A 21,778-nucleotide genomic window follows, 5' to 3' on the forward strand; every position below is an offset into this window, starting at 1 on the left:
CAGTCTGAAACTCCTTATGAAAATTAGCAGCAAGAAAGCAGTCTCAAAAAGCACTTAAATGATCGGTCACTCTTCTCGCAGCACTTATCTAAATAACCAGACCAAGTTTAATACAAACAAGTTACTTTTACTGAGATTATCTTTGGTTTTTTTTTTTAAAAAAAGGGAGTATTACAGAGAGAAAAAATATGTTTGCCCCTCCATCGATATTAGATTCTAGTCCTAATAATTGTTTTTGTGGTTTTGCTGTATACCTACAAACTTGTCTGGATCCTGAATTCTTCATTTCGTCAAATATCTGGCTCTGACTTAACAAACTCATGTTTCCAGTTTTCTTCCACGCCTCTAATTTGAAACCAATCAGAACAAAGACTGCCCCACAATCCCCTTGGAAGAAACTGCACCAGGTCTTCCTCGCTACCCAGATGGCAGTGAGCCTCAGGGACTGGAACCCTGAATAAAAATTTCAGACCTGAAGAAGCCCCGCATCCCTTCCCTGGTCTGATCCCCTACACTGGTTTCTCAAATCCTGGAGCAGAGACAGGCAGCAGGCCTCAGAGGGCCCCTGCGACAGTGTCCAGCAGGCCAGGCCCCTGCTGGCTTTAGCAGGCTCATGCTGGACCAATCCCAGATCCCCAGCGCCAAGGCTGGGGCTGCCTCACTCCTGTTGCTCTGCCCAGGGCTGATTCCAATCTGTCCCAACTGAGTAGATCTGATTTATCTCCACTCACTAGGAAACCCCACAGCAGTACCATCTTTGCAAGACATTTAGGGAAACTCCTTATTTCATGATAGAAGATTCTCTTTCCAAATACATTAAAAACCTAAGTGACCCCTGCCTTAAATGGGTAAACACAGTAAACCCTGTGAGCAAGTCCATCACTTGGTTAGGAGCAAATGTGCACAAGATATGATCAGAACCTTTCCTTAACTCTTGCAGACACTGCAGAGTCCCCTGCTAAGACATCAGCTTCCCAGGAGACACCCTTAGACTCTGGCCAAGGTTGGTCCTAATAATAGAATAGCCTTCGGTTATCTTTAGCAGAGCAATAAATTGTCTATGCTTTGGCCAACACCACCTACGGTACCTGGATTAACACTTCTGGGGAAGTTGAAAATCAGTTACATCAGATCACGGAGCCAGCTACTTGGCTCAAATCTGTGACTTCTTCATGGGATCTTTCTTTGATTAGGGGACCATGACCTGGGCACCATCACTCCAAAATACACTTCAAACATTAGGAATTATCCTGTTTATAATGCCCCTGATATGTCTGTCATATTCTCTCAAAAACTTTAAATACATGTTTGTAGCTGACAGCCTAAGTAAGTGGTATCCATTCTGACTGGAATGTCCGAAAAGAGGCAAAGAAAATGACCAACATGAGGATTATAAACCTAAAACTGTGATCTGTGTGACTGTCATAGGGATTAAACAGAAACATCATGACCTGCGGATACCATGTCTAAGACCAAAGCTGCAAAAACCACACAACACGAGCGGAGCGTGGTGCTGACACCTGTGAGTACACAGGACCGCCTGCCACATCAGTAACAAAGGATGCTGCGGCCATGAAGCCACCACATCGCAGCTGACAGTGAGCCCTCGGGACACTGGGGTGGAGTCAGGGTGTCCCGCATCGAGCAGTGAGCCAGCCCCCGTCAGCGGGACACCCCGAGGAGACTCAGGAGGAGAAGGCAGGATACTGGCCCCAGATAGCTGAGGTGCACATCAAAGAAATGACTTCAGTGAGCCCAGACTCTTGTATTTCCCATATATAGGAAAGCACTAAATTCCTTAAGATGCCTAGTTTTCTTCAATTAACAGTAATCTTTTGATATTCTGACTACCAGGTCTCTGTTGCAAAAACTCCTACGTATCGTGGCTCATGGCTCCCCCTTGCCTCCTTGGTACAGTCTCTCAGAGTTATCTGAGATGTTGTGTCCCAGGCTTAAGTCCTCGGTTTTGTCAGCCAGATACAAGGTAACTCTCAGCTTACAGGTTGTAAATTTTTTTCAGATGTCAACTACAAATTGACACTTGTCATCTTCCTCTGCAAGGATTAAATCATGAGCTGCTGCAGCTGCTGACTTTCAGCACCTGCCCGAAAGGAATTCCAGGCGGAGAGCACAAATGAGGCCCTCGGTGCTCTAGGAAAAACTGGCAGAACAGCTCTTCAGACAGATATTTCCAGGAGTCGATTTTATGAGCCCAATTCTTGCATCTCCTCATATCTAGAAAAGCACTAAAATCCTTCATGGCGATGACTGCTCCTCATCACGAGCAGAAAACTTCTGTAAAATGTATGTGCTTGATTGCATGTATTCCCCTTTGCCAAAACCACGTATTTACTGACCTTTCCCCCTACTTCTTTGGAGCAGTTTCTCAGGGCTATCTGAAATGCTATCTCCCACGACATAGTCCGCATTTTGCCCCAAATAAAACTTAACTTGCAACTCTCACATTGTCCTTTTTAAGTCGGCACAGTGGACACACCTAAAATTTTTATCACATCTCTCAGTTGGGTTGACAGTTTGATCAGAAGGGGAGAACTGTTTAAAAAAAAAAAAGAGGAGGGTAAGAGAGAGAAAGGAGGAGGAGGAAAATGAAGGAGAAGGAAAAATAAAAAGAAACAGGACCAAAGTGGAGCCACTTGCCCACAGGAGAGCAGACCAGGACTTATTACAGTTTTAACCTTTCCCAGGAATGAAATTTCTGGAATCACCTGGTGAGCACCACTGAGATAACACTGCCTGAAGCAATCCTTTCTTTCCTCTAGTTAAAACCTTGTCTGGCTCCCTGACTATGAAGGCCTTCCATTTTACACAGCTCCCATCATGTACAGCCTATCTAACTACTAGATGGGATGCTGCATGTCTCACAAATCACTGAATAAACCCAATCAGACCTTCAGATTCACTCAGTTGAATTTTGTTTTATAACAACGAGGGTCAGAGATGCTGGGCATTTCAGGGAAGTATGGAAAGGAAAGAGCAAAGAAAGCCCTATTTCCAGAGGAGACAAGTGGGAAAGTGTCTCAGGATATCCAACATCCTGGCAGCTGGGGTCACACAGCTCCCACCCAGAGTGGGCACTGCCCTCCAGACCCAGGTGCCCAGCCTCCAGCACTCAGTCAGGATGCCCTGCTCACCAAGGAGGGGCCATGCCCAGCCCCAGCCCCCAACCCAGCCCCCAGAGGTGAGGTGGGGACATGTGGCTGGGGGACATGGCTCCTGGCAGCATGCAGCCCAGATGGTGGAGGAAATGAGCAGAGGTGAGGCATGGTGATGAAACGGCCCACGTGGGGTCGCAGCGTGCTGTGATGTGGGACAGTGTGAGGGGACAGAGGGAAGGCATTACCCCATGAAGCTCCTACCGAGAGTCCAGCAACAGGAGACAAAGAGAAGAGAGTCAGTGAGGAGGTCTCCCCGTGGGCTCAGAGATGACCCCAACCCTCAGGATCGCTGTGCATCGAGGAGCTTACTTACGTCTTTGTCTAGGTGAGCAACCACCTCCCCAGCATCTGCCCCCAGCTCCACCCAAGCCCCACCCACCACCGTGCAGGGTCTGAGGGAGCCAGTCTAGGCCCAGCCACAACAGGGCTGAGTGTTGCTCACTAGGAGCCACAGGAAACAGAGGAGCCCCCAGGAGAGGAGACTCCCAGCCGCACCCACTTGCACTGGCTGACCAAGCAGTGCAGCCTCCTCAGGGCACCAAGAGCTTTCTGTCGGACGCAGGAGGCAGACACCTTAAGGCAGAGCCTGCCTATCCAACTTCAGAACCACAGGGTGTGGCAGGGTCGACAAGCCCTGAGGTCCTCCCAGCCCCACAGTCGGCCCCAAGCAGACAGGGACAGATGAGAGACAGCGTGGGGCCAGGGGCCCTCCCTCCCCTCCCCCACACTTATCACAGCTCTGGGGGTGCAGTCCAGCAAGTCAGAGTAGACCCAGGTACTTACGAGAAGGCAAACGCCACCAGGGCCCCACTGACCACAATGAAGTCCAGAATGTTCCACAGATCCCGGAAGTAGGCACCAGGGTGCAGCAGCAGTCCCAAATCGATCATCTTTAGGGGAACAACACATTTTAAGGAACAGAATATTTCGGAAAAGAAGGCAGAGCCAGAGCCCAGAGACCTGCGGTGAGAGGAAGGATGCCATTTCATGTTCCGTCCCCCACCAGGGAGGGGTCACGGTCCCGGCCGCATCTGTTAGGGTGAGGAGCCACGACTCGGGTCACGTCCCCCCAGGGGAGAGGACACAATCCCGGGCGGGTCTGTCACAGTGAGGAGCTGCCACTCAGGTCACGTCCTGTCAGGGGAGAGGACGGGGTCCCGGGCACATCTGTCAGGGTGAGGAGCCACGGCTTGGGTCACGTCCCCCCGGGGAGAGGTCACGGTCCCAGCCTCATCTGTCAGGGTGAGGAGCCATGATCCCGGACGCGTCAGGAGAGGACACAATCCCGGGCGGGTCTGTCACAGTGAGGAGCCGCCGCTCAGGTCATGTCCTGTCAGGGGAGAGGACAGGGTCCCGGGCACATCTGTCAGGGTCAGGAGCCACGGCTCGGGTCACGTCCCCCCAGGGAGGGGTCACGGTCCCGGGTGTGTCTGTCAAGGTGAGGAGTCATGGCTCGGGTCACGTTCTGTCAGAGGAGGGGTCACAGCTCAGGTCACGTCCTGTCAGGGAAGGGGTCACGGCTCAGGACACATCCTGTCAGGGGAGGGGTCACGGCTCAAGTCACGTCCTGTCAGAAGAGGGGTCACGGCTCAGGTTACGTCCTGTCAGGGAAGGGGTCATGGCTCAGGTCACGTCCTGTGGGGGGGCGGGTCACGGCTCAGGTCACGTCCTGTTGGGGGGGGGGTCACGGCTCAGGTCACGTCCTGTCGGGGGGGGGGTCACGGCTCAGATCATGTCCTGTCAGAAGAGGGGTCACGGCTCAGGTCACGTCCTGTCGGCAAGGGGGGGGTGTCACGGCTCAGGTCATGTCCTGTCAGAAGAGGGGTCACGGCTCAGGTCACGTCCTGTCGGCAAGGGGGGCGTGTCACGGCTCAGGTCATGTCCTGTCAGAAGAGGGGTCACGGCTCAGGTCACATCCTGTCAGGGAAGGGGTCATGGCTCAGGTCACGTCCTGTGGGGGGGCGGGTCACGGCTCAGGTCACGTCCTGTCAGAAGAGGGGTCACAGCTCAGGTCACGTCCTGTCGGGGGTGGGGGGGGCGTCATGGCTCAGGTCACATCCTGTCAGGGGGGAGGTCACAGCTCAGGTCATGTCCTGTCAGAAGAGGGGTCACAGCTCAGGTCACGTCCTGTCAGGGGGGAGGTCACGGCTCAGGTCACGTCCTGTTGGGGGGGGGTCACAGCTCAGGTCACGTCCTGTCAGAAGAGGGGTCACAGCTCAGGTCACGTCCTGTGGGGGGGCGGGTCACGGCTCAGGTCACGTCCTGTCAGAAGAGGGGTTACAGCTCAGGTCACGTCCTGTCAGGGGGGAGGTCACGGCTCAGGTCACGTCCTGTTGGGGGGGGTCACAGCTCAGGTCACGTCCTGTCAGAAGAGGGGTCACGGCTCAGGTCACGTCCTGTGGGGGGGCGGGTCACGGCTCAGGTCACGTCCTGTCAGAAGAGGGGTCACAGCTCAGGTCACGTCCTGTCAGGGAAGGGGTCATGGCTCAGGTCACATCCTGTGGGGGGGCGGGTCACGGCTCAGGTCACGTCCTGTTGGGGGGGGGGGGTCACAGCTCAGGTCATGTCCTGTCAGAAGAGGGGTCACGGCTCAGGTCACGTCCTGTCGGCAAGGGGGGGGTGTCACGGCTCAGGTCATGTCCTGTCAGAAGAGGGGTCACGGCTCAGGTCACGTCCTGTCGGCAAGGGGGGCGTGTCACGGCTCAGGTCATGTCCTGTCAGAAGAGGGTCATGGCTCAGGTCACATCCTGTCAGGGAAGGGGTCATGGCTCAGGTCACGTCCTGTGGGGGGGCGGGTCACGGCTCAGGTCACGTCCTGTCAGAAGAGGGGTCACAGCTCAGGTCACGTCCTGTCGGGGGTGGGGGGGGCGTCACGGCTCAGGTCACATCCTGTCAGGGGGGAGGTCACAGCTCAGGTCATGTCCTGTCAGAAGAGGGGTCACAGCTCAGGTCACGTCCTGTCAGGGGGGAGGTCACGGCTCAGGTCACGTCCTGTTGGGGGGGGGGGTCACAGCTCAGGTCACGTCCTGTCAGAAGAGGGGTCACAGCTCAGGTCACGTCCTGTGGGGGGGCGGGTCACGGCTCAGGTCACGTCCTGTCAGAAGAGGGGTCACAGCTCAGGTCACGTCCTGTCAGGGGGGAGGTCACGGCTCAGGTCACGTCCTGTCAGAAGAGGGGTCACGGCTCAGGTCACGTCCCGGGGGGGGCGGGTCACGGCTCGGGTCACGTCCTGTCAGGGTGCTGACATGGCTCAGTTAATGGCCTCTTAAAGCCTCAACAGGCATTTGGATCTCCACGCCCTTGACCCCAGTGACTCCGCACGGCCAAGACTGGCTGAGATCCTGCCGGGCCTCCAGCTCCTCTGGAGCCTGAGTGAGTCTCCTCCTCGCTGGGCTCCAGGCACACCGGCCCCGAGCTCACCGCCTGCAGACCCTTGGAGGGTCAGCCCCGCTGGGCAGGCCGTGCTGTGGAGCTGCCCTTCTGCAGCGGTGACTTCTGGAGGTGTCTTCCTGTTTCTGGGCCTCAGTGTCCTTGTTTGTAAAATGCAGTAGCACCTCCCCCAGGGATTCACAAGAGAAGTGGAGTGAGCACTCACAGAAGCCACCCGAGCCACCACGCGAGCACGCCCTCCCTCCTCGAGCTGCACCTTGGGGACGCGCACAGGCCCTCGGGGGCACCGAGGACCAGGGCCACACAGCAGGTCGTGCTTCACCTGCAGTCAGGCACCGGGAGTCCTCGCCGCCCACCTGCTGCAAGCTTTGAGCCTTGAGGCCACCATCCTGTCCTCACTCTCCTTCCTCTACTGAGGTCCCGGCCTCCCTCTCTGCTGAGACAACCCCGCATGACCTGGGCTCACACCACACAGGAGGGGGAAGCCTGTCTGCCTCAGAGAGAAGGCTCTCTGTCAGCAGGTAGTGGAGACCAGGCCCAGCGCTCACGAGCTCTCCTGAGGCTGATATAACACTGTGGGGAATCCTTAGCAAATGTGACCTCGTGTCTCCACAAAACACAACCTCTGCAGGTGGGCTCGTCACCCACACATGTGTGCACGCCCAGGGCACACTCGCCACATGCCTTCATCTCAGTCACGAGGGGGGATGAGCAAAGCCCTGCAGTCACCAAGGCAACCACACGTCTCACCTTTATCACCATCTCAAAGGTGAAGACACCTGTGAAGATGTAGTCCATGTACTTCAGCACCTGGAACCAAAAAGAGGCTTTTTTCAAGGGCAAGGCAGGAAGCTTGAGCCGGGGCCAGTTCAGCAACTCCATGTCTTCTTCCAGGAGCCTGAACAGATAACCCATCAGCCTGGGGTCATGGGGAAGTGAGGGGAGGCTTGGCCAGCGTCCCATGGGAGGGTCCCCTTCAGGGACGGTCTTCACTGCATCCTGGACACATCCCCAGACCTTCAGCCCCACACTCTGATGGGCAGACAGGGCCCTGACAGCACCAGCCCCTCCACAGCCCAACAGCAGCACTCACGTTGTTCCTGGGCGAGTCTGTCTGCACAGGATCCTCCGCGGCCAGGGCAATGCTACTCAGGGCAATGACCACGAGAATGACCATCTCGAAGTACCGCATGGTCACAATGTAGTGGCAGAAGCGGCGGAGCCTGGAAGGCAAAGCACGGGTCAACACAGGCTGATGGAGGGCCGGCCCGGCCCCTCCCCACGGAAAGAGCTGAGTTCTGCTAAACGTCCCTCTGTTCAGGTGACAGCAGCCAGGTGACTGATGGGGACTAAATTCCTGGGAGTGAACGGGAGTGGTGGAAGGCTACAGAAACCCCAGGCAGGGCCAGCCACCATGGCTCACAGGCCAAGTTGGTCTGGCCCTTTTGCTACAGTTAGTTCCACTGGGGGCCAGCCAGGGCTGCCTGTCTATGTGCTGTGGGGCTACCATGCCCTGGACAGGCTTCCAGCTCTGCTGTGGGTGGGGTAGGAGCCGAGCACCAACAGTCCCCGAGCAGCCCTTCTTGAACCCCAGTGCTGGGCACGGCACCCTCGTCTGAGCTCACAGAGATGCGTGTGCACACCTGCCCCTCAGTCACCTGTCTGCCTCCACTCGCTAGTCAGCACCACCGATGACTGTTCTGGTCTGTTCAGGTACATCCTGGCCTGGGACACAGTGGTGACCAAGATACCACTGAACAGCGTAGACAGAAATCAATAGGAGATGCTCAGATGTTGACAAACGCTATGACACAGCAGGAGACGGTGACCAGCAAGGCCTCCCAGGGGGACAGTGAAGCCAAGCCTGGGTGACAAGCACACCGCACAGACAGCACTTCTGCCCCCTCAAGAGACGTGCTCTCAGCCCCTCCTGCCCCCACGGGCTCGGCCTCCACCCGCCAGCCCTGCCACCTCTCCTCTCACCAGCACCGTGTTCCCAGGGACACCACGTCTCTGTCCCTTCCTGTCTGCTGCTCGTCCAAACCACCGCTTCCCAGCTGTAGCCCCCTCACCCCCAAGCTGCTCCTCCAAGCCCCCGCGTGCCCTGCTGGCACGTCTCCCTCCAAACTGAGACGCTTTCCTTCCACCCCCACGACACTCCATCGCAGGCTTTCTTCCGTCCCAGCCCCTCTTTCTTTCAAAGCAACACTACCAGTCCATCTTGTGGCTGAGTTTCCACCCCTCCTCAGACCCTCAAGTTCTGCTGGCCACATGCCACCCGCCAGCTTCCCCGGGCTCCGGGGCACAGCCAGGCCTCCAGCCATCAAGCAGAAACCCTGGCTGTCATCCTTCACAACGCTGCCCCCTTCCACCTCTATTTTGCCCTCAAATCCTGCAGATTCTGCCTCTAAAATTCCTCTCCAAGCGCTTCACTCCCAAACCTCTCCACTCTGAGCACCCTCCTCCAATCGCCACGACCACCTTCCAAACGGTCTCTCTGTCTCATCTCCATTCTCCCCACCAAAGGGCTCCAGTGCAGTCTGACGGAGACTCACCCCAGCGCTCACAGCCTCTCCAGCTTCTCTGGGTTCTCATGTCGTCCCACTTCTCCACAGAACACGCATCGGCCCTGTGTGCCTCTGTGCTTTTCCACCCAACTGCCTTCAGCTGTTCAGAGCCCCAGGTCTATCATGTCGAGACCATCGCAAGCTCTCTCCGCCCGTTGAGAACACTCTCTCCTCCCTCTTCACCTCTACTCTCAACCTTCAGCTTTCAGCCGAGATCTCTCCCTCCCTCCAGGAAGTCTCCCAGACACCACACCTCCCTGCCCTACCTACCCACGCTGTACTCACATGATGGGCACACCAGTCAGTGCTGGAGGCAGGGGCCATACCTGTCTCTACCACCATCTCACTCCCAACCCCTAAAGAATGAGCTCCCCACACTGGCGTGCTGAGCAGAGGAAGGAGCCGAGGGCGGGCAGCCAGAGCTGGTGGACAGACTGCTAGATGACCAAGGGCAGAGGGGCCGGCTGGACATGGGAAAGGGGTGAGTCAGCGGTCCCTCGGACGCTGCTGCTGCACCCCCATGGTGAGTTCTGCGTGGGGTCTGCCTGCACCCCCCGCCTGGCGGGCTCCCCTCTCCTTCCTCAGGCTGCACTCCCACTTCAGCACCGCAGCGCCCCGTGCACACCTCCAGCCCCCGCTCTGCGCTTCCTCCTAGCCCTTCCCACCATGTAGGGGCTTCTGTGCCCCTCAGTGCCCTGTCTGCTGCCTGCCTCTCCACTGTCCCGTAGCTTAGAGGACAGGCGCTCATCGGTGGCTCATCACTGCGGTTCCCAGCACCTAGAACACTGTCTGCACACCGGTCGAGCTAATGAAGCAGCTGGACTGGCATGTGGATGCGTGACATGTGGGGACCACATGACGTAAACAGAGGGGAGAACACTAGACAGACGTGTGAGTGACTGCGACGCGCGTCCGTGGGCTCCAGGGGAGGGTGTGGATCAGCGTGAGACTGGGTGCGTGTGTGCAGAGGCGACCTACGGCTGCACTGGGGGTTAGAAGCAAGGCCCTGGGATGCCTGTCTGGGGTAAACCCCAGCTCGGCACTGAGACGGATGGGCGATACGTCTGGACGCCAGCCTTCCCTGTGGCTCCATGTCCTCATCCGCAAAGTGAGGCAACAGCAGAACGTGCTCTGTGGGAAGCTGTGATGACCTATGAAGACGCTAACACACGCAATGGCTGGGTCACGTCTAGCACGCCTGCTGTCACAGGCACATGGCTCGCAGGCCGTGGATAGGAGACAGCGCAGGACCTGGGCTGGTGGCAAGACTCACAGGTTGGTGGGGCTCAAGCAGAACATGGAGCTGTATGGGACAATGGGTCGGGGGCCACTCCTCATCACGTCATCAGCTTCCACCTCCTTCTTTCCTTCTGCTTGGCTTTCCAGGTCCACGTTACCACCTACAAGCACAAAGCCACCAAGTTAGGGGTGCAACTCATAAACTCACACCATGCAGGCCACCCCTGAGCAATACCCTCCAAGCTCCAGCCCCACAGGCTCATGGACCCATCCAGGGAAGGGCATGAGGCCAAGAACACAGCTTCACATGAGGCCCCGTCTGATCACAGCCAGATTGCCACTGAGGTGGGTAATGGCCAGGCTGAGCCAGCTCTGAGGATCTGGCTGTCTGCTGCAAAGACCCAGAGACCCTTCCTCACCTCTCCCTCCACCAGGGTCTCTGGGGAGCAGCACCAAGCCTGGTGGGCATCCCTGGCTGTGGACACCTCTGCCTCCCTGTGTGTGTGAGTGCTCAGTCGTGTCCGACTCTTTGCAACCCCATGGACTGTAAACCTGACAGGCCCCTCTGTCCATCGGATTTCCTAGGCAAGAATACAGGAGTGGGTTGCCATTTCCTATCCTAGGGGACCTTCCCAATCCAGGGATTAAACTCCAGTCTCTTGTGTCTCCTGCATTTAGTAGGCGGATCCTTTACCACTGCGCCACCTGGGGAGCCCTCTGCCTTACCAATATACACTTAACAAAGATTTTTTTTCTGCTTAAAAGAATGGAACAAAGATGCCAGAGCCTGGATGGAAATACTTCTCCTGAAATAAATTTACTATAACAACAACAGAACTCATCAATAAATCAAAACCAGGTAGTAATAATAAATTATATTAATGAATAATATATATATAATATATAAAAATATATAATAATAGTAATATAAAAATAATAATATATACAAGTAATAAATAATAAATCAAGGAAATAATAAAGTAATAAGTAATAAATAATAAATCAGGAAAACAAGGAGAGGATCAAAACAAGAGCTACAACCAAGGAGATTCATTGTTGGAAACAGTTTATTTAAAAAAGAGACCTGACAGAAACAAAAACTTCATTGAAACAGAACACAATCAAGCCAGATGACCAGATATGGGTCGCTGGAGCGGGGGATGAAGAAAGGAGCAGGATGTTCACTGAAAACAACCACGTGCTGGCTGGCCCGGGTGCTTCACCCTCACGACAGCACTTACTGGCGTGTGTTAGTACCTCCAGGTTTCAGATTAAGAAACAGGCTGAACTGAAGAATCACCCAGTGGGGACAAGACCGAGCAAAGCTGGGTTGGGCAGGGAAAGTGAGGCACCACAATAAACTGCTCCCTCCAGGGGGCTGAAGGAGTGCAGTGGCAGTGCCCCGGCCTTCTGGGAAAGCACAGGTAAGTCGTCTCTGGCAAGAACATCCCCCATCTGCCCGCAGAATCCCCACTGACTGAGGTAACTGTTGCCAGCTTGAAGAGAACGCAAGCCTAATGTCCCAAGGCGTCCACCATGTAGAAAGAATTTCTCTGCTAGAGCTATGTACCATCCTCGAGAGAACTGAAAAAGCAGCCAAACAATTCTTTTTCTATAGGGCTTAATTATCTCATAAAGCCTGACTCAGAAAGGGTGCATTATGGTCAATTATATATGAACTCATATCAACAAACACAAAAAGAAGGGAGGTACGTGAAAGACAGCAGAAGCTAGTAATAGATGTATAATTCCCAAGGGACTTCAGATATATGCGCCTTTAGATGAGGACTGCAAAAGAACTAAAGAACTGAATATAAATATGCAAAGAAATTTTAAAAATGAGTCTTTAAAAAGTGAACAAGCAATAGAAGCCTATAAAAGTGGCCCAGCATTTCCATGGCCTATGACAGAGAGGCTTATTACAAAGGACTCAACCTCCTACTATAGACAATCATAAAAGCAGAACAAAAACATGTAACTGCTTAAAGAACCCAAGAAGCAACAGTCCTTGGGAGACACCTGTGCCTGGGGGCCGCTTTCCCATTGGTAGAAGCAGAAAGCAGCACCCCTACTGGGAGGAGGGATGAAAGACTGGAGGTGAGGATGATGGACTGTCTGGGAATAAGGGGCAAAATCCCGGAGGGGAGAAAAGGACAGAAAAGCGAAGCCCCCCCTCAGTCCCCACAACTCCCCTCCGGTCTCTGCTGTACTGGTGTAAGGCAAGGCTGGTCTCTACTGGGAGCAAAGGGTCTCAAGGCAGAGGCAGGGCTGAAGGCTTGATACTGGGAACAAATGCAAACAGATTCAACTTTGCTATCATTTTGCATTCAGATTATTCTTGTTTTTATTAGTGTTTTGGTTAAAGAGTTGCCATACCTTGAATTATTTAATAAGGCCTATTATTTTCAACACATGGCATTTTTAGAAATGCATGTATAATGTTATAGCAGGAAGGTCTATACTTTAGGAAGATAGAAAATTATATTAAAGGAAAGTCTGTAACGTAAGAAATCAGTAAATCTAAACACAGTCTCTATAAAGTTGTTGGGAAGGAAGAAAATTTTATTCTACATTCCTAGGTTCTTCTGACTGGCCTAAGAATTAAATTGACATGAGATTAGTAATATGAAAAAATATAGGAACCACACATCTGTGAGAGGTTCAGACAGAAAGGTAGAATGAGGTGCATATATATATCACCCTGAGCTAAACAATGGGGGCCTCTAAGGAGGCAACATAAAACAGAGCAGATTTTTGGTTATTAGGTGCTTGCCCTTCCAAAGAGATGGGGCCACTTAGATAACACGTATCTCTGGTAATAACTCTTTCTTGGGAAAAATCCCCAATCTAAATTTTTCTAGGTGGTTAAGGCAAGAACAGTTGTTTCTCTTGAACCCACAGGGTCTTGGTTGCCTTTAGCTCAAAAATAATTCTCATGCACACATTTGGGGGAGGCTTGTCCAGAACCCCTACAAAGTCCAAAGAATAATAAAATCTATTTTGTGGGAAAAGAAGGACTAAAATGATGGATGCTAATGAGGAAGTTGGGAAAAATGTGATTGCAGTTGCTATTCTAAGGCCTTAGACCTTAATTTAAAAATAACTATAGATTTTGTTATGCAAGCATGATATAATTAAAGGATAACTGCTAAAAACAGAAAAAGAATTCATAGTTTATAAACTATGAGAGGGGAAATGTCACACAAAAGCAATTATTCAATACTAAAAAGGAAGGAGAAGGAAGAAAAACAGGAAAAATTGGAACAAACATCGCAGGTCCAAGTAAATTAATAATCACAATATATACAAGCAGATGGAACCTGGCTACTGACTGACAGAGATTATCCAGGTGACATGTTTAAAAATACAGTTATATGTAGTTTCCAAGAGACGGGCCCAAAATACGAGGCCACATAAAGTCTAGAAGTCAAAAGATGAGAAAAGGTACACTTGGCAAATGTTCATTAAAAAAAAAAAAACTCAGGCATATTCACATCAGAAAAATACAATATAAGAAGAAAATCATTAGAGGGTCACCACAAGATGACAAAAAGTTCAGCTCCAGTGTTGTTGTTCAGTCACTCAGTCCTGGCTGACTCTTTGCAACCCCAGGGACTGTAGCCCACCAGGCTCCTCTGTCCATGGGATTCAGCAGGCAAGAACACTGGAGTGGGTGGCCATGCCCTCCTCCAGGGGGCCATCCCGACGCAGGGGCTGAACCTGCACCTCCACATCTCCTGCGTTGCTGGCAGATGCTTTACCATCTGAGCCACCAGGGAAGCCCATGCATTCCTCGTGCGTGCGTCATGCTCAGCTGCTTCAGTCGTGTCCAACTCTTCATGACCCTATGGACGGTAGCCTGCCAGGCTCCTCTGTCCATGGGACTCTCCAGGCAAGAATACTGGAGTGGGTTGCCATGCCCTCCTCCAGGGGATCTTCCTGACCCAGAGATTGAACCAACGTCTCCTGTGGCTCCTGCATTGCAGGCAGATTCTTTACCGCTGAGCCACCAGGGAAGCCCCATATTCTTCTTAAGCATACATAAAACATTTACAAAAGTTGACCACATGCTAAACCATAAAGCAGTCACCTCTTGTCTCAAAGATGACCCTACATGAACATCGTCATCTCCAATCACAGTACAATTAGGTTTCAATTTAAGGTAATGGTCAGAAACCAACGATTCAGAGTTAAATTTTACAATTGGAAGGTGAAAAGTATACTTTAGTTAAGTCAAAAAATATATATCATAGGCAGTATAAATGTGTCTACATAGAAAACAGCAGAAAAATTATTTGGAATAAGAGAGTGTTTGGCAACTCTGGGTGGACACAAAATCAATGGACAAAAACTGCTTGCATTTCTATATGGTAGGAGCAAAAAAAACAAAAATTTTTTTAAACAATACTATTTTAAAAAACCAAATAAGTAAAAAGACAAAAAGAAGGAACTTAGGGGCAGGGAAACTCCTGTGTATGGTACTGTAATGACACAGTTATATATTTGTCCAACATCATTAGAATATATACCAGCAAGCGTGAGACCTGCTGTAAACTATGGATTTGGGGTGAAAAGGATGTGCTGCTAGGGGCTCACTGACTGTAACAAGTGTACCACCAGGAGAGGAATACTGACCATGGGGAAGGCTGTGTGTGTAGGGGTAGACAGTATACAGCAAATCTCTATACTTTCTACTTAATTTTTACCTTGAAACTAAAACTGCTCAAAAAAAACACCAATTTTTCAGGGTAACACAAAAGAGATACAAATATAAAGTCTAAGTGGGTAGGTAAAAACCCTGTGATCTTACATTTGAATTACAAATGCCAAAAGACTACATGGTATATTCTTCTCCCTTAAAAAGAAAAAAAAAAGTCCCCACGAGCCTGAAAGCAGTAAAAACTCAGCAGCAAAGACCATATGGGTAAATAATACCGTTTCTTATCAAAGGAACCGCAGCACCTCAGATCAGCATCTACAGAAGCAGACCATGAAATGAGGGTCCATGTGCAAGAGACTGAGGACAGACTCCCAAAAAGAACTAGATGGGAGCAAGAAAGAGCAGGGCAGAGAAGATCAAGTGAGGGCGCAGTTTCAGATAAAGCCCTGCCACAGCATCAGCTGCTGCTTCGGGGACCCTGGGGTCTGAACTAAGCTTCAGAGTTGTCAGACCTGAAGCCAGACGGCTGGGTTTTCATCCGCCCACACCCCTTCCCTAGTGAGGGCCACCCGGGGTCGTCAACCCTCAGAGAAGTGCTCCCTCCCGCCCACCTCTAGTGGTCCAGGGCAGCCCTCCAAAGAGGAGCTGAAGGTGAGGCCACTGGAGGCGGAATTACCCGAAGGCGGGGAAGGGAGGTCTGGAGAAGCAGCAGGTGTCCAGGACACAGCCCTCCGTGGAGAAATAGCCAATTCCACGTTTGGGCAAGAAAGGAACACAACGACCCTGGAATGAGTTGTAACAGATGAAAACAGAAAGCTGTCAAAGACCACAATAGGCTGTGAGAAAGTAAAAAAGCCAACTTTAAAAAAAAAAAAGTAAAAAAAATTTTAAATACATAAATAAAAATTAAAAAGCCAACTTTAAGGGGCATGCCCTGTCCAGAGATGGGACAATTTGAGCATCAGAACTAACAGTGAGTCCAAAGGACCTAAACATATCAAACATGTTAAAATCTAATGATTCATAAGGATAATTTTGTTAAAGCTCTCAATGACTGTATTTGGAGTTCCTAGGAACCAACCTGCTATTTTGAAAATTTATACATAAAGGTGCAGAATGAAGCATGTATCTTGCTATATACAAATACAAGCTGTATTTCAGGGTAACCAAAAAGTTGATGAAGAAAGTTCTTTCTTACAGAAAAAGTTGGAATAGTTGGAATAGAAAAAGTTGGAATAATTCAGAAAGCATGATGGAATTATAATTCACAACTGCACAATACCAAATAAAATCACAAATCTGGTGACAATCATCAATGCCTACCAGTTCACTCGGGGAAAAGCTGGTGGAGAAACTTACCCTGGGTGGGTCAGGCAATATCCACGGATCAATCTTAACGCTGCCCAAAGGAAAGCAGCAGATGCCATGTGGCTCCTGATGGAACGTGAGAGGAAGCACACAACCACCTATGAAGCTTCCCTAGAGTTTTTACTCTGATCAGAATCAAGGTGTGCGGTTCACAGACAAGGGTGATTTCGCCTCCTAAGGAATACCTGGCAAAGTCTAGAGACTGTTTTTTGTTTTTTTGGTTTTTTTGGTTGTCATAACTACAGTATGCTACTGAGATCTGGAAGGGAAAGGTCAGGGATGCAGCTGAATATCTTAAAACGCACAAGACAGCCACCACCAACAAATGTCAATAGTGCCAAGTTCAGAAGGCCTGTTTTAGATCTAATTACCAGATGACAGGAATGCTAAGGATAGAAAAATGTGCTACAGGACACCATGAGGCAATCAACCAAATCCAGAATACTTAACAGGGTAAATTCTACAGTATTTCAACAGATAAATGGCATGCATAAAATAATCACAGAGTAAAACAGACATAGACAGATTAAGCTAGGTCAAATCCTGTTTGGATCCTGATTCAAACATACCAGCTGTAAAAAGCTGTTTTTCAGATAACTGGTAAAATTTGAACTCAAGAAATCTGTGCAGGTCAAGAAGCATCCATCAATTAGAACAGGACATGGAACAACAGACTGGTTCCAAATTGGCAAAGGAGTATGTCAAAGCTGTATATTGTCACCCTGTTTATTTAACTTATATGCATAGTACATCATGTGAAATGCCAGGCTGGAAGAAACACAAGCTGGAATCAAGATTGCCAGGAGAAATATCAATAAACTCAGATATCCAGGTGACACCACCCTTATGGCAGAAAGCAAAGAGGAACTGAAGAGCCTCCTGATGAAAGTGAAAGAGGAGACTGAAAAAGCTGGCTTGAAACTCAACATTCAAAAAACAAAGATCATGACATCTGTTTCCCCATCTGTTTGCCATCCCTTCATGGCAAACAGATGGGGAAACAATGGAAACAGTGATAGACTATTTCTTGGGCTCCAAAATCACTGCAGATGGTAACTACAGCCATGAAATTGAAAGATGCTTGCTCCTTGGAAGAAAAACTATGACCAGCCTAGACAGCATATTAAAAAGCAGAGACATTACTTTGTCAAAAAAGGTCAAAGCTAGTCAAAGCTATGGCTCTTCCAGGAGTCATGTATGGATGTGAGAGTTGGACCATAAAGAAAGCTGAGCACTGAAGAACTGATGCTTTTGAACTATGGTGCTGGAGAAGACTCTTGAGAGTCCCTTGGACTGCAAGGAAATCAAACCAGTCAATCCTAAAGGTAATCAGTTCTGAATATTCATTGGAAGGACTGATGCTGAAGCTGAAACTCCAATACTTTGGCCACCTGATGCAAAGAACTGACTCAATGGAAAAGACTCTGACGCTGGGAAAGATTGAAGGCAGGAGGAGAAGGGGACGACAGAGGATGAGATGGTTGGATGGCAACACTGACTCAACGGACATGAGTCTGAGCAAGGTCTGGGAGCAAGCTCCCTGATGGACAGGGAAGCCTGGCGTGCTGCAGTCCATGGGGTCACAAAGAGTCAAACACGACTGAACTGAAAAAATTATTATCAACCTTGCAGGTGTAACAGTGCTATTGTGATTGTTAAATCCTTAATTATTAGAGATGCTTCCAGACACAGTTAAACCTAAAGTGATTAAAAGAAAGAAAGGAGCCACACAAGTGAAACACAATTGGCAAAAACGCAGATTATCACTTTGAGGGTGAGCGACAGCAACTGGGGCTTCACTATACTTGTGTCTCTACTTTCAGTGTTTTAACTTTCCATAATAAAAAGGTTTTTATGTAAGCAGCCAAAGAGAGAAGACAGGCACACAAAGGAACAACTTGGACTAATGATTAACTTCTCAACAGAAAACAGCAGGAAGCAGGAGACAGTGGAACAGTCTCAAAAGGCTGAGAGGAAATAACAAACCACCTAGAATTTCATACAAATTGAAACTACTTTTACAAACAATTTGGAAAGATGTTTCAGGCAAACCGAGAGAAAAATTGAGAGAGGAGTATGACAAGGCTATATATTATCACCCTGCTTCTTTAGCTTATATGTAGAGTTCGTTATTGTTTAGTTGCTCAGTCACGTCTGGCCCTTGGAGACCCCATGGACTGCAGCACACCGGGCTTCCTTGTCCTTCACCATCTCCCAGAGTTTGCTCAAACTCATGTCTATTGAGTCAACGATGCCATCTAACCATCTCATCCTCTGTTGCCCCCTTCTCCTCCTGCCCTCAATCTTTTCAAGCATCAGGGTCTTCTCCAATGAGTAGGCTTTTCACATCAGGTGACCAAAGTACTGGAGCTTCAGCTTCAGCATCAGTCCTTCCAATGAATATTCAGGGTGGATTTCCTTTAAGACTGACTGGTTTGAATACATCATGCAAAATGCTGGGTTGGATGAACCACAAGCTGGAATCAAGACTGCCCAGAGAAGTTATCGATAATCTCAGATATGCAGATGATACCACTCTAAAGGCAGAAAGCAAAGAGGAACTAAAGAGCCTCTTGATGAGGGTAAAAGAAGAGAGTGAAAAAGCTGGCTTAAAACTCAACATTCAAAAAACTAAGATCACGGCATCTGGTCCCTTCACTTCATGGCAAATAGAATGGGGGGAGGAATGGAAGCAGTAACAGATTTTATTTTCTTAGTCTCCAAAATCACTGTGGACAGTGGCCACAGTCATGAAATTAAAAGACACTTACTCCTTGGAAGGAAAGCTATGACAAATCTAGACAGCATATTAAAAAGCAAAGACATCACTTTGCCGACAAAGGTCCATACAGTCAAAGCTATGATTTTTCCAGTAGTCAGGTATGGATGTGAAAGAAGGCTGAGCACCAAAGAACTGATACTTTCAAATTGTGGTGCTGGAGAAGACTCTTGAGAGTCCCTTGGACTACAAGGAGATTGAACCAGTCAATCTTAAAGGAAATCAACCCTGAATATTCATTGGAAGGACTGATGCTGAGGCTGAAGCTAAAATACTCTGGCCACCTGATGCAAACAGCCGATTCACTGGAAAAGACCCTGATGGTGGGAAAGATTGAGAGCAGGAAGAAAAGGGAGCAACAGAAGATGAGATGGTTGGATGACATTATTGACTCAATGGACATGAGTCTGAGCAAACTCCAGGAGATAGTGAAGGACAAGGAAGCCTGGTGTGCGGCAGTCCATGGGGTCACAAAAAGTCGGACACAACTGAGCAACCGAACAGCAACAAGCACCACCATCCAAGGGCTCAGCTGCTCAGTTGTGTCTGACTCTTTGCAGCCCCATGGAGTGTGACCTGCTAGGCTCCTTTGCCCACGGGATTTTCCAGGCAAGAATACTGAACAGAATTGCTTTTTCCTACTCCAGGGGATCCTCCTGACCCAGGGATTGAACCTGCATTTCTTACACTGGCAGGCAGACTCTTTCCCACTGGTGGCACCTGGGAAGCCCTTCACTGCCATGAGACCTTAGCAAAAATATCAGAAAAAAATGTTCTTCATGCAGAAGGAAAAAAAAAGCCAAATGGATGACCTCAAATGCAAAGAGTGATAAAATACAAGAAAAAATAACGAAATTAACAGAAAAGTGTTAAAGAAATCTCTGCTACTTATAAATTCAAAACTGTACTTATAAATAACTAATGAATCAAACCATAATGAAACTTGGAAAAGATTTAGAAGTAAAAAATATGATGTTTCATAACTTGTAAAATAAAATTAAAGTAATTCTTAGAGTGATAGTTAAAGCCTTAAACACCCTAGCAAAGTAGAAAAGCTTGTGTCACAGCTGAGTATTCAACTAATAAGTGGGCAAAGAGATTACAATAAAGACAAAGAAAGCAGAAAAAAAGAAATAATAAATAAGAACATAAATTAATGACACAGAAAAGATACGATAAAAAGGCTAAGAACGCCAAAGTTGAGACTTTAGTACCCTATTAAAATTGACAACCTCTAGGGGGGAAAAAAAAGAGTTTATCAAGAGAAGGAGAGAAACAGTGGAGAAAGAAGGGAAGAAGGGAATGAAGGATAGAAAGAAGAAATGAAGAAAGAAAATTAGAAATGTAAAGTGGCCATAACTACAAATCCAGCAGAAACTAAAAGAGGCCGGTTCCTGCTGACACCGGCACAGTCACACTCGAATTTACGTCTCTCCCTACGTGCTCCGTAACCCACATGGTTGATAGGCAGGTGATGAAATCATCCACGGTGCGTGCCTCCAGCACACAGGAAATAAGGGAACTACAAACCTGAATTTACATGTCGGTGGGAAAGCAAACTTCGCCCTGAGGAATCAGGCAGGGAGTGTGTGGAGAAGGGGGAGCGAGGTGGGTCCTAGTGATGCTGAACACAGAAACATCGACTTGTTCACCCACAGGAAAAAAGGCTGGGAAACACTGAGAACAGGTGTGAGACCCGCCAGCTCAGGGTGCTGCTTCTGGGGACGTGAAAGGAAGGGCCTGGAAGTGCCCAGCACTGTAGGCGGTAACCTTGAGAAGACAACGAGAGATGCGAGTTCAGTGGCTCAGCGACGGAAGGAGAGAAGAAACAAGTGTCCAAGATCCAGGGCCCTCCAGAGAAGACCTAGAACTGGAATAGACAGACACCCCCACTGGGCACCACTGAAAAAGAAAATGGGTTTCATTGTACTGACATAAGAACGTGTTCTTGACCTAGAAACCAACTAAGCTGCCTAAACCTCTCCCCTACTCTTCCCAAAATTACATGTAATTTTTGGTCCAAGAAATTGTAACATGCTGCTAAGTCGCTTCAGTCGTGTCCGACTCTGTGCGACCCCACAGACGGCAGCCCACCAGGCTCCACCATCCCTGGGATTCTCCAGGCAAGAACACTGGAATGGGTTGCCATTTCCTTCTCCAACACACTTCCTCATTATCAGAAAAATGAACCCAACATCCATACAAAGCTTCTACATAAGAACACAGAAAACAAGGATGAAAACCCTTCAGGTAATAAAGATACTCCACAAAAAACAACCACACAGCAGACAAAAACCTTCCAACATGAAGTAAATATAACTAAACAAGCAGTTGTTGATAAGAAAAAACACCACAAATCAAATTCAAAAGCTGAAAACAAAAATGTGTGGACAGTTAGATGACATGAGATGAGAGCTAAGGAAACTTAGGAGACAAGTTGAAAAAGGAGACAAAATCATCTGAGAAATAAAGTTACAGAGAAAAAACAAAATCATCTCAGAAAGTATGAGGAGACAACAGGTAAGTCCAAGGGAAAATACACATGACTGAAATTATAGCAAGGGAAAAGGAATTTCAGAGTGAAATGAGCCAAGAGAAA

At 49.4% G+C, this 21,778-nt stretch overlaps 1 protein-coding gene across 6 annotated transcripts in view; it reads right to left on the minus strand.

Annotated features, from left to right (window-relative positions):
* CACNA1B (calcium voltage-gated channel subunit alpha1 B) overlaps window positions 1–21,778 on the minus strand; it is a 213,472-nt gene that overhangs the window by 49,084 nt on the left and 142,610 nt on the right. For all 6 annotated transcript variants that reach the window (XR_015136010.1, XM_086323921.1, XM_086323922.1 and 3 more), the window contains 4 exons: window positions 10,407–10,533; window positions 7,660–7,789; window positions 7,317–7,376; window positions 3,960–4,066 (listed from right to left, as the gene is read on the minus strand). Coding sequence is in view for 5 of the 6 variants with exons in the window: in XM_086323921.1 (XP_086180047.1) it covers window positions 3,960–4,066; window positions 7,317–7,376; window positions 7,660–7,789; window positions 10,407–10,533 (424 nt within the window). In the remaining variant the exon portion in view is untranslated. The remainder of the gene's footprint in view (window positions 1–3,959; window positions 4,067–7,316; window positions 7,377–7,659; window positions 7,790–10,406; window positions 10,534–21,778) is intronic.

This window comes from Bos grunniens, chromosome 11 (genome assembly GCF_055505025.1).
Source record: "Bos grunniens cultivar Pamir isolate PY7600 chromosome 11, Bosgru_T2T1.0, whole genome shotgun sequence".
Taxonomy (NCBI): Eukaryota; Metazoa; Chordata; class Mammalia; order Artiodactyla; family Bovidae; genus Bos; species Bos grunniens.